General features: G+C 38.7%; 1 protein-coding gene across 9 annotated transcripts in view; it reads left to right on the top strand.

Moving 5' to 3' along the window:
• sptan1 (spectrin alpha, non-erythrocytic 1) overlaps positions 1-13,011 on the top strand; it is a 77,464-nt gene that overhangs the window by 17,692 nt on the left and 46,761 nt on the right. For all 9 annotated transcript variants that reach the window (XM_033049060.1, XM_033049059.1, XM_033049061.1 and 6 more), the window contains 12 exons: positions 659-796; positions 2,080-2,190; positions 2,283-2,360; positions 2,776-2,931; positions 3,571-3,775; positions 5,668-5,849; positions 7,412-7,655; positions 8,594-8,716; positions 10,093-10,310; positions 10,904-10,996; positions 11,166-11,300; positions 11,798-11,946. In XM_033049060.1, the coding sequence (XP_032904951.1) occupies positions 659-796; positions 2,080-2,190; positions 2,283-2,360; positions 2,776-2,931; positions 3,571-3,775; positions 5,668-5,849; positions 7,412-7,655; positions 8,594-8,716; positions 10,093-10,310; positions 10,904-10,996; positions 11,166-11,300; positions 11,798-11,946 (1,832 nt within the window). The remainder of the gene's footprint in view (positions 1-658; positions 797-2,079; positions 2,191-2,282; positions 2,361-2,775; positions 2,932-3,570; positions 3,776-5,667; positions 5,850-7,411; positions 7,656-8,593; positions 8,717-10,092; positions 10,311-10,903; positions 10,997-11,165; positions 11,301-11,797; positions 11,947-13,011) is intronic.

Below are 13,011 nucleotides of genomic sequence, written 5' to 3'. Positions count from 1 at the left end.
GCAAAACGAGACACAAGGGTGTCAGATAATGTATGAGCAGGCATCTTGTACCTGTCAAGCTGTGCAAATTTATCCACCTTAATGTGCTATAAAACTGCTATTGTTTCCTTGTTGATAATATGTATCGGATCTTAGACATCACACTTTGCTCTTTAGTAAAATCGGATGCGAAATATTAATGTAATATCTCCCTCATCTCTTGTGCCTTGGCACAAAGATGACCATGCTGATCTATAAAGCGAACAATTATTTCCCTAGCTCCCCGTTTATTCTTAATATACCTGTAGAATCTCTTGAGATTTTCCTTCACCTTGACTGCCAGCTCTGTTTCATGCCCTCTTTTTGCCCTCCTGGTTGCTTTGTTAAGTGTCCCACTATTCTAATACAGAAGGATTTGCTTGATCTCAACTGCCTAAATCTGACATGTGCTTCCTTTTTCTTCCTTGATCTCGTGCTTAAATCAGTCATATACTTCCTTTTTCCTGACCAGAGCCTCAACATCTTGTCAACCAGTTGGGATTGTACCTTTCTACATAATAGAAAATTGGATTTTTGGATATCTAAAATTTGTCTATTTCTGGTAATTCAAATAATCATAGGTGTATATAATTTTTCTGTTTGAATCTAATGATTGTAAATGTCTTGATTTATTTCTTAGCTGGGAATTCTTGCTGAGGAGAAAGTTTCTCTTCTCGACCTGTGGGAGCTCCGTAGACACCAATACGAGCAATGCATGGATCTGCAGCTCTTCTACCGTGACACTGAGCAGGTGGATAACTGGATGAGCAAACAGGAGGTAAGTTAATTTCCATTACTTTCCTTTTTAATTATTTTACCGTTCACCTATGCCTCTAGTTATCATAAAATTATTTTATTTTACCCCAGTTGCCTCTGCCTTGGCCTAGCATAATTTAATTCTGCAATATTAAATCTGTCTTCAACTGAACTCTTCAGTCCCCTGGTCCTATCACTACTTGTACTTTGGTGGTCAAAATTGTACTGTGCACTTCGACATAATATTTTTCTATTATGCACAGTATATACCTGCCCTTGTATTCTGTGCCTTGTCTACTTGACCTGCTATTTTTGGGACTATGTAGTCATGCACTTGCAGCTCTCTCTTCAATTGCACTTTACTATTCCAGCACTTTGCATTAGCTTGCCTTGCTGGCTCTTCCCAAATGCATCAGTCTGCATTTCTCTGGATTTAACTCATTTTGCCACTTTAACCAATCCATTGGTATGCTCTTTAAAACCTATTATGGCACTTGTGTTTTAACCTTAATAGGTCCTTTACCTTTCTGTATTTATAAAAGCTCTTGGTGATATCCTTTTATTTTGCATACAATTATTTTTTTTTCATGCATCTACTTTGCTTTCAAAATGTATTTAAAATCATTCCTGCACTTTCTGCGGTCTGGAGTATAGAAGGTATTGCCTTGTTTGTATCTTAAACCTTGTTGGACCCCTTTCTGTTATGCTTATTGGTGCGGAGGAAGTCTAGAAATGGGGGTTCTGAACATTTTTCATTGATTCATCCGTTTTTAATTTATTAAAACAAATTTGCTTGAACTGTCTCCATTCTGAAATCCTCTCATTCTGCTGGCTCAGTTTACATTTACTGAGGTTTGGGAATGGAATTTCACATTGACAGCTGTATATTGAATGAGAAGTTGAAAGATGTGGTCTTCAACTGCAAATTACAGATTAGATTGTAGGATAATGAATGGCTGGCGAGCTTTCATGTAAGTTTTCAGCACTAGAACTAGAGAAAACGTACAGTATTTATCATTAGGTGCAAGTTTATGCTAAAATCATACACCCTTTTTATACATAGTCATCTCAAACCTTAGCTAATCATATTTCATAAATGTGGTTTTGCTGAACAAAATCCATCGTTATATCAAAATAATTAAAATATTGATTGTAAATTTTGTCTACTGATGTCTTCTAATGCTGCCTCGAGCAATAATTTTGGAATACTAAGCTCTCTCAAGATTTCAGGAGGTGGCAACAAATATGGAGATTTATTTTCTGGTGGAAACAAATATATATTTTTTAACTTTTGATCTTATGTAGGCTTTCTTGTTGAATGAAGATTTGGGAGATTCACTTGATAGTGTAGAAGCACTCCTGAAAAAGCATGAAGATTTTGAGAAGTCCCTTGGTGCTCAAGAAGAGAAAATTACGGTAGGATTGGCAAACTTCTTCCAGTTCATGATATTTTTGTTATGTGTTTTGATCTTCACTATTTGTAACTATACCATTTTTTTTTCAATCAGGCATTGGAAGAATTTGCTACCAAGTTGATTCAGAGTGATCACTACGCTAAGGAAGATGTTGCAGCTCGTCGTGATGCGGTAACTTTATGTTGCTTTATCTTTTAAATGTCCATGAAATATTTTTTTTTCATTTCAGAGATTTTTATATTGTGTAATTGTTTAATGAATAGATAGTTTTAAATTATTTCCATTTACCTACTACAGATACTTAATGCACGAGAAAGTGATCTCTTCCCATTAGGATAGGCTTATCTTATCAACTAATTGTCACAGAAGTGGGCATTGTACCCTTGTGCTGCCTCAGTAAAAGAACGGACCTATTAGTTGCACTCAATTCATTTTTGCCATTGCTCAGCATTTAATTTACTACTTTGAATATACACTATTCTTTTGAAAGTTGCCAATGAATCGACCTCTATCATCCCTTCTGACAATGCATTTCAGATTTTTAACAACTTGCTGAGTTTCTCATCTTACTGATTTGTGTTTATAGCTGCTGAGCCGTAGGAATGCTCTCCATGAGCGTGCCATGTATCGGCGTGTGGTGTTGGAGAACTCCTTCAGTCTGCAGCAGTTTTTCCGTGACTCGGATGAGTTGAAGAGTTGGATAAATGAAAAGATGAAAACTGCCACCGATGAAGCTCACAAGGTGAGATTGTGCAGTGGTGTAACGCTACTGGTATACAAATTGTGTTGATCAAAATTTATATCTGGATATTTAATGTCTCCTGCATTGAGCAGTCATGCTCTCTGGAGCATCTTAACTTTAATGGATCTTAAAACAGTTTGTATCTAGTTACTTAAGGGTGGTGCAGCTGGTCAAACTGCTGCCTTACAATACCAGGGACCCAGATTTGATCTTCACCTCGGCCGTTATCTGTGTGAAGTTTGCACGTTCTCCTTTTGACTGTGTGGGTTTGCTCTGGGTGCTCTGGTTTCCTTCCACGTCCAAAAGATGTGGGTTTATAGATTAATTGGCCACTATAAAATTACCCTTAATATGTAGGGTGTGGACAAGAGAGTGGAATAACAGAACAAGTGTGAAAGGGTGATTGATGATCTGAGTGGTATCAGTGGGCATAAGGGCCTGTTTCCATAGTGTATCTAAACTCAAACTAAATCAAACTATTCTATTTAAATAGATTTTATTCTAAAATTCCTAACCACAATTGGGATTTTTAATGTTTAGGATTAGTTTTAAATAGTGAATTGTTCACCTGGGATTTATTGTCTTCAATGCAGCAATATTTTGAAGCATTTCTTTGTCTTTGTAAATTCTTGGATGTAGGATCCCTCCAATTTGCAAGGAAAGGTTCAAAAACACCAGGCTTTTGAAGCAGAACTTTCAGCCAACCAGAGCCGCATTGACACTCTGCAGAAAGCTGGCCAGGAACTGATTGATGCTAACCACTACGCCTCAGATGAAGTGTCTGCTCGTATGAATGAAGTCATCTCCCTGTGGAAAAGGCTGCTCGAGGCTACAGAAATGAAAGGTCAGGAAACAACAGATGTTTTGTATAGATCATATGATGGTCTTGCCAAGAGCAGCCCTGCTGCTAAACCCAGAAAAATATACTTTGTTGAAAATATTAACAATGGTACAATGGACGTTTGTTGTTCTCGTACACCACCTGACAGTGCCCACTTTGTGCGAGTCTGGGCAGTGGATAATGCTGCACTCTCTTGTTATCCAGTATTTTACAATCATTCAGACTTTTCCAAAGAGGTAATTAAATGGTGATCAAAAGTCTGAACACACAGGTTTTTCCTCCTTCCACTCTTTTTTGTTTTCCAGTTCAGTCTGACACGACCTCCCATTCAGTAATGACTATTATAGCACAGATGCCACTTGAACGGTTTGCTATTGAAACCAGGATTGGCAATATTATCCATTCTAAGGAATAAGGTTTTATTCTGCAGGAAGAAATCAGTACACTGTTTGGGTATGCTTGTAAATGGCAAATAGAATTGAATCTGGAGAAATTCGAGGTGGGCGGGATTGGGGAAACCAGTTGATTGGGAGACCTTGTAATGAAAGAACGGGGAGGGGGGGGGTTTAAGAATACATGCCCATTGATCTGAGACTGTTTGATAAAATATTATGAAGCCATATGGGGAGACATGGCCAAGGTGTAGAACTTAACAACGTGGCACAACTGTATATATAGCTTGTTAGGCTGCATCAAGTACAATTCTGGATAGCAGATGAAGGATGTGTTCGTGGAATAAATTAGAAGATGCTTATCTGAGTAGAGGAATTACAGATAAGAGGAGAGATCAACTTGGGCTGCAGCAATTTTAATGGGGGAGGGGGGAGGGGGAATCTAAAACATCATGTAGAGAGGTCGTTCTGGAACTATCTGCCAGCAAGGGGATGGAAGTAGACACCCTGCCACATTGAAAAGGTATCTAGATAGGCATGAAGAGCCTTGACTCAAGACTAATATTTGTAGAGTGGGAGTAATTATAAAAACCCTAGTTTGTGTGGACATTGAAACTGGTTCCTCTGATATAAACATCTGTGAAATATCCATGTTCAGTTATGTTTGCTTGTCGTGCCTTTGGCTCTTGAACTGTCTTGATTACAAATTATTTTCCAACTGTTTTGATGTAGGTATGTGATGGGACTTTTTTTGAAAACCTCCAACCTTAGTTAATGATATAGTTACTTAAAGGGAAGGTTTCTTGGCTTAAGCTTGACCTACTTACTGAGACATAGGTAGGCCTGCAATCAGCAGTGAGGCATCTCAAAGCTGCTTGCTTTCACCTTTTATACCACTGATTATCTTCTCTGCTGGCTCAGTCTTGCTGGTGGGACAGGATGTAACCAGGGGTGGTGACTTGTGATGGAGAAGTCTGTCTATCAATAATGGTTCTGTGAATATGACTGTTAGGTGTTGCTTAGGCAGCTTTTGGAACCGCTTTCCTAATCTCAATATCAGTCCTCAGATTTTACAGGATTAACTGAGCAAGAATTACTTTGCATTATCTGCACTTGGTGCCTCGATTAATGACACTGAATTATTTGCCAAATGTTTTTTTGTATTTTAAGATATTGGCTATGATGCAACTGAGTGACTTGGTCAGATCATTTCAGAGGGTTGTCATCCTGTGCTGGTCATGAAGGCTAGACTGGGTAGGGGTGACTGATTCCCTCCCATGAAAGATATTAGTGAACCTGAGGGCTTGTTGACAATCCAATAATTTTGAGATTGTCACTCCAGTTAATAATTTGAATTTAGTTCCACTGCTGTCTCAGTCATTATCTGATGTCTTTGATTTACTAATTTGGTTCTGCCATCATTATGTTAGAGGAAGGATGGGAGAATATTATTGGGAGTGAAGTTGAGTCGGTAATGTAGCCTTTGTTTTTGTTTACATACAGGCATTAAACTACGTGAAGCCAACCAGCAGCAACAATTTAACCGGAATGTGGAAGACATTGAACTATGGTTGTATGAAGTTGAAGGTCACCTTTCTTCAGATGATTATGGAAAGGATCTGACCAGTGTGCAGAACCTGCAGAAAAAACACGCACTGCTGGAGGCTGATATTGCAGCACACCAGGTATAGACATTTTTAAAGTGCTGAACTTGCAGTTCTTCAAGTGCTGAACTTGAAGGTCTGAATTTCCTGCAAGGATTATAGTTACAGGGGAACACAGTGCCATTTTGTTCTCTATCCAGATGCTCAATGTTCAAATTTAAGTATCAAATCTTGAATTTATTCCTCCTTGACATGCTTGTAGGTATCGATAAACATCAGTTGGAAATGGGAATGATGGCTAATTGTATTTACAACATTGATCAGTTGTTTACAGCATCCCAACTGATTCAAGGCCAAAACCAGTTAATTGATTGAAATCAGACGTGTAACCTAGGACTTTCCTGGTCTCTGTGATTCATCTAGTTACTGAGCTAAAGGAACTTTAGCGAAGGACTATAAAGGCCTCAATAAAGAAAGGAAAAGTAGGCTGATGATTAACATTAAAAACAGATGGTCCTCCATAGAAAGGAAAATAAAAGCTTAATGTAGGTCTGTATGTTGCTTCCTCCTCCTGCAGTCTCTTGGGATAACTAACTTTGACTATTGGGTCTCATTTATATAGAATTATAGAGCCACACCCTTTCACAACATTGATGTATCAGATTTCATAAGAGAATTGATATTTCAATATCTGCCAATCCTGGCTGCGAGATTGGATTCTGATTGTTTCTTTTCCTCTCTGCATGTCATTTTCTTTAGGGATTTGTCTCCACCCAGTAATGCGTTGTTTTATTTGAACGGCACTGTGCTGTTAAATAAAATGCTGCGTGGAAATAATGTTTACTTAAATAAGACTCTGCCATAAATATTTAGCAGATATAAACTAGTTTCCAGCTGCTTTTAAAAGTGAATCACATTATCCTCATGGAAGCAAATAACACCAATCAAAATGGTGAACTTAGGTATATAAGAAATAGATGTGGGCGTAGGCCATTTGGCCTCTCGTTCTTGTTCCACCTTAAACAAGATTATGGTAGATTTTTCATATTGGACTCTTTCCTGCATTATACTGCTGTTGTTGATGAGAACAACCAACATTTGTGGTGGTTTTAGTTTGTTATCCAAAACATTAGGTGGGATCATTTTACAGGAAAATAATTTTCACTTAAGACATGGTTATAAACATTTGGCTTGGCTAATTTTTAGGATTTTATTTAGTTAGCTGAGCCAGGAGTGACAGTAAAAAGTTAAGATGCCACCACCGGCCTTGTTTAGTCGTCATCATCATCATCGTTGAAAACGTCAACGGGCAGGGTGCCTTACAATGCTATGTACGACAGCGATTGCAACTTCTACTGAAGTATGGATGGCCGTTGGCTCGCTAGGAGCTCATCCTCCCTTTGACAGGTCTTGTTTTTGGTCCTGTCGAGGTCCACAGCCCCCTCCTCACCTGGCAAACCAGGTGGGGAAGACGATTTAGTCGCCGACCATGGAGCAGGTAGCACGGGATTACATGGTACCCGTGGCGGAGGGGCGGGGAACTTAGTAATACCACTCATTAATCTTTTCTACAAATACTTTCATTGTAGATGGTGCTTAATGCAAGAATAAAACCAATTTTATTTGCCTTGTTTTGCTTGAAGGACCGTATTGATGGGATTAATATCCAAGCCCGGCAGTTCCAGGAAGCAGGACATTTTGATGCTGATAACATCAAGAAAAAGCAAGAAACTTTAGTTAGTCGTTATGAGGCATTGAAAGACCCAATGGTGTCCCGAAAACAGAAACTTGCTGATTCTCTCCGACTTCAACAACTTTTCCGTGATATTGAAGATGAAGAAACATGGATTCGAGAAAAGGAGCCCATTGCTGCTTCCACAAATAGAGGTTAGGCTTATTTGGCATGTTACAGAATGTTGGCATACTTATTTCCTCTGTGTATATGATCGTTCAAAACAGAAAGAGGAGTTTCAGGAAACATACACAGAACTGCAGATGCTGGTATTCTGCCTTCTGAGCCAATTTCCTCCCATCAATTAGATTTTTCTATTAATTGAACACCACCCATGTCAAGACATGTTTGAATCGCACAATGCAGACTGGGAACATAAGTAACACATCTGAAATTTAAAAAATGTCTAGTAACAGTAAGCAGATTGACATTAAATAAAACATCTGGCTCAACATTGTCCTTTAGGGAAGGGTGGTGGCTTTCTAACTGGATGTAAGTGATTCCAGATGCACTGTGATTGACCCTTAACTGTCTCTTCGGGTCAGTGGCCATTGGGAATGAGTAATAAATGCCTGTATTGCTCGCGATGTTCACATCTTGTGAACAAATACTTTTTAATAAATCTTTGTGGTGTTAATTTTGATCTTATATGTAGACCTAAATAACATTGTGATGCACTCTTTTGGTTCCTTGCAAGCATGCCTAATATGCTGTGTTGTCTTGCCTAATCCTGGCCTTGGTGCTTCTGAATTAAAGAAGGTTTGTATCTAAGATGGTAGTAACCTCCTGCCACCTAAGATGGTAGTAACCTCATCCCACCTCCTCTTCCAAGGCCACCACCACCATTGGAGGTAATTATGTTTTGGCATTGACTAGATTAACCTGGTCTTATTAGCCTATGTGTCGAGGCAGTCCTCGGAAAGATTTGAAGATTTCCTCTGCCAATGAGACTGCTTGCTTCAAATGTTGGAACCTTGCATGCGTTTAGATAACTTTCCAAACATTAGACTTGATAAAACTTGCTGTTTATAGATTTTAACAAGCATTCTTTGGGAGGATGATTGATGCTCAGATTTTAAACCCTGTGTTTCAGGAAAGGATTTGATTGGCGTACAGAACTTGCTTAAAAAGCACCAGGCGCTCCAGGCTGAGATTTCTGGTCATGAACCACGTATTAAAGCAGTGGCTCAGAAAGGCCAAGCCATGATTGAAGACGGTAGGTGTTGTTAAAAGCATAACAATTCTGTCATTGCTTTTTATGTGCAGGTTTGGTGACAATAAATTTGTGGAAGTCCAAGAATGCTGATTTTAATCTCCTGATTCTGCAGATGATACAATTAACTTGAATTGTGCATGTTTATAAAATGGCAGTATGATGGATTCAAGTTGTGCTCTGGCAGGGAGGGGGGTTTAAGATAATGAAGAGCCAGTGTGGCTTTCTATCTCATTCCTTCTCTCCAGACATGCTGCCTGTCCCGCCCGCTGAGTTGCTCCAGCATTTTGTGTCTACCTTGGCTTTCTATCTCATTGGTGCACTTTACACCCAAGTCTATTCCAGTATCAAGGGCAACATGATAATGCCGCTGTTGGTGTTGCTGCTTCACTGCTCTTAGGATCTGGGTTCAGCCATGGCCTGGGGTGCTGACATATGCATTTGTATGTTATCCCCATACTATGGTTTCTTTTCACATCTCGTTCTGTAAATATCCCTTGGGAAGTTGGCTAAAACAACTAAAGGGCTGGACATGTTAAGGATAAAGTTTATTCAGAACTATCGAGAAGTGAGAAGGGCAAATGGACTGATGTGATAGGACAGTTTGTAACTGGCAATGCTAAATTACGTCCTATGTGGAGTAAAGTAGGAAAGATCCTTAAATAAATGCTTCCTTTTTCTAAAGAGGTGTTTTACACACTTTTCGAAGTAAAGTGAAGGCAAAATTGAGGTGGAAAATGTGGAAAAGAAAGGTGTGATATATGGAAGTGACACGTCATTTAATGTCAGGAGGGAAGAACGTGAAACAAAGGAATGCAACGTAGCATTTTTTAAAGAGCTACTGGTAATTATGTCCATGGCAAAGGGAAAATGAATGGCTCCTGATATGCCCATTTTAGGGATTAAAAAATACTAAATAGAATTACTTTATTCAAGCTTGTTAAAAATGACAATTTGCTGTTGAATCCAAGCCTGTGGAAACCTCAATGGTGTTGCAGCCAAAATTGGAGAATGCTCCAGACTACATCCATTCTATATTGTGCTATATATTATGGATTTGCTCTTTATGCCAATACTCATATTTTAATTAGTGGGTGTATAACTGAACAAGGAAAAGAAAAATGGATTGAATACAAGTTATGAGATTCCTTAGTTACAAGAGTGCCATGTTTAGAGAATTGAGTTATCTTGAGTGCCAACCTCAACGTGTTCTTGATGTTTTCTCTTTATATTGTCCGTAGTGAAAGTTGTTCAGGACAAGGTAAAGATGGTAAATGAGATGAGATTCATAAGAGGGACAGGCAATTTAAATCCAAGTTGGCACACCAAAGATGAGAGTAATTTTTCATTTCAACAAAATCTATTTAATTTTTTTTCAGGTCACTTTGCGAGTGAAGAGGTAAACACCAAGCTAAATGACCTGAATCAAAAATGGGATTCCTTGAAAGCCAAGGCTGCACAGAGGCGTCAGGATTTGGAAGATTCGCTACAGGCTCAGCAATACTTTGCTGATGCTAATGAGGCAGAGTCTTGGATGAGGGAGAAAGAACCAGTTGTTGGCAGCATCGACTATGGAAAAGATGAAGATTCTGCTGAGGTATGGTTCTTTGTTTCTGCAAATATAGTTTACTATGCAAGCTCCATAGGTCATTGGAGCTGGGAAGCATGGAGTGGAATATATCCTGTTTGCAGGATGGAAAGGGGCTCTGCATGAAGAAATGGGAAATTAAAAGTGGAAGAGATAACTTATCCATAAACACTAGGTTTACACTATCATCCAAAATCAAAATTGTGCCTGCTGAAATTTATTTCCAAGGAGATTAGTGCTTCACTCAGATGAAGTTGTGCTTGACACTTGATGCAGGTTCAGATAGCATTACGTTGAATCTGAAACTTATTAACCAAATGGCACAGGATGCCTCAAAATTTCTGGATTCAGATCGGGAATAGGGAATCTGTCCATTCTTTACTTCGTAACTGAGTTGACACCTTTTTGAGCCCTTCACATTGCCCTCTGCATAGAGGAGCTAATGTTGTATTTGAGAATTAGACTTTGAAGTTTTGTGAATGCCTCATTCCATTGCTGGATAAAGTGGGTGAATGTCATCCTCTGACTTTATGCTGTTTGTTGCAGTTGTTCATGCACTGAATTTTATTTGATGGTACAATAAAAATCAACATTTTTTCCAGGCCTTATTGAAGAAGCATGAAGCTCTGATGTCTGATCTAATTGCATATGGAAGCAGCATTCAAGCATTGAAGGAACAGGCTCAAGGCTGTCGTGTAAGTAATTCTAAACTTATAACCACGTTGACAAATTTTCTTTACTGAAACTATAATTTAAAAAAATTGGTGAAGCTTACAACTTTTAGCCATTAATTTACTTCAGTTGTAAATAAATATGTGTCCGATGGTTGATTTAACAGGTCTCTAATTACTCCTGTCTTTTCAGCAACAAGTAGCTCCCTCAGATGATGAAACTGGGAAAGAACTGGTTCTGGCACTGTATGATTACCAGGAGAAGAGTCCTCGTGAAGTAACCATGAAAAAGGGTGATATTCTTACCCTGCTAAACAGCACTAATAAGGTAATATAATGCCAGGACAGACTGTAGGCGTAAAAAAATGTGTGCTGGTTTTTTGTTTTGCTTATGTTAGTGCCGTAAGTCATTTTAATTTCTTCATCTTTAATTATCTAGGGAGTATGCTTCTGTTTTCTGGGTGAAACATTTCATTGCATTATCAGTTGATATTGGATAGAACATAGAAAATAATATCTATTTTGTCTTTGGAAATGTAGCTCAGTGGTCCTCAGTGCTGTAAGATACAGTTATTTAGACATGCAGTTGTAGAATGAAAAACAAAACACATGGAACAGTCGTGGATTTTTCACATTATTTTGTAATAAATGCAGGTCGTCTTTATTCTGATATGTGAGCACATCAAAGACCATATGGGTAATGCTATGTCTGTCATATCCAAGTTAGGCAAGGTCTATCAAAGGTAGTTTATCTAATAATAATTTACTTTGACTTGTGTGCATTTATGTGCACTGTTGATATATCTCTTTGATTTTATTCTGAAGGATTGGTGGAAAGTGGAAGTGAATGATCGTCAGGGATTTGTTCCTGCTGCCTACGTTAAGAAATTGGACCCAGCGCAGAGTGCATCACGTGAGAATTTACTGGAGGATTCAAGTAGCATTGCAATACGTCAGGAACAGATAGAAAACCAGTAAGTAACTAAATTTGCTAATGTATCACCAGGCATAGAATTTTGTAGAAGTATTAATTTATTAAAGAGCACTATGCATTTTTAGTGGTTAGATTCAGTATTTCCATTTTGTGTTGGATGACACCCCAGACCTTTGTTAATAGCGATCTTGTTTTTTTTTCCTTCAGGGGATAATTGGTTGAGAATGGCAAATTTAGAGTGCTGGGGCTAGTATGAAAATTGTGCAGGACCTTGGGGAAAGAGCAGAAGTATGGTACTTATGGAATGTGTTGCACTTTGAGAGGTCGATTGTAAGGGTAAAGTAAAGAGTTAATAGCAAGATCATTAACAGCATTGATGTACAGAGGGATCCTGGAGTCCTAAGTCCATGGCTCTCTGAAAGTTACAACACAAGTAGATAGTGGTAAAGACAGTGTATGCTTGCCTTAATCAGTTGGGGGCATATAGTTAGGGAGTCATGCAGCTTTATAAAACTTTGGTTCGGCCGAAGTATTATGTGCAGTTCTGCTCACCACATTACACCACATTGCAGTTCTGCTCACCACATAATGCTGCCTGGTTTAGAGGGTATTAGCTTTAAGGAGGGATTGGGCAAACTTGGATTGTTTTCTCTGGAGTGTCGGAGGTTGGGTGAATACCTGATAAAAGCATTAAAAAAATTATGAGAGGCTTAGCCGGGATAGACTGTCACAACCTTTTTCTCCTGCTGCCAATATCAAAGATGTGAGGGATAGCTTTAAAGTCAGAAGGGGAATATTCAAAGGAGATAATCAGTGCAAGTTCTTTGCATAATGCGTGCCTGGAACATATGCCTGGCAGTGGAGGCATATATGATAATGGCATTTAAAAGGCGTTTAGATCAGCACTTGGATATGGAGTGATGTGAATCACATGCAGGAAGAGGAGTTTAATTTGATATCATCAGCACATACATTGTGGGCCAAGATGCCTGTTCCTGCGTTCTATGTAAAGGGATGGCTCTTTAAAAAAAAAGTTGAGCTAAATGGTCCCATTTGGTGCTGGATTGATTAAAACATTTTTCTTTTTCCTTCAATCTTTTCCTTT

The sequence above is a fragment of the Amblyraja radiata genome, chromosome 32, assembly GCF_010909765.2.
Source record: "Amblyraja radiata isolate CabotCenter1 chromosome 32, sAmbRad1.1.pri, whole genome shotgun sequence".
Taxonomy (NCBI): Eukaryota; Metazoa; Chordata; class Chondrichthyes; order Rajiformes; family Rajidae; genus Amblyraja; species Amblyraja radiata.
Note: the sequence above shows the minus strand (reverse complement) of the source record. Positions and strands in the feature narration are given on the sequence as shown.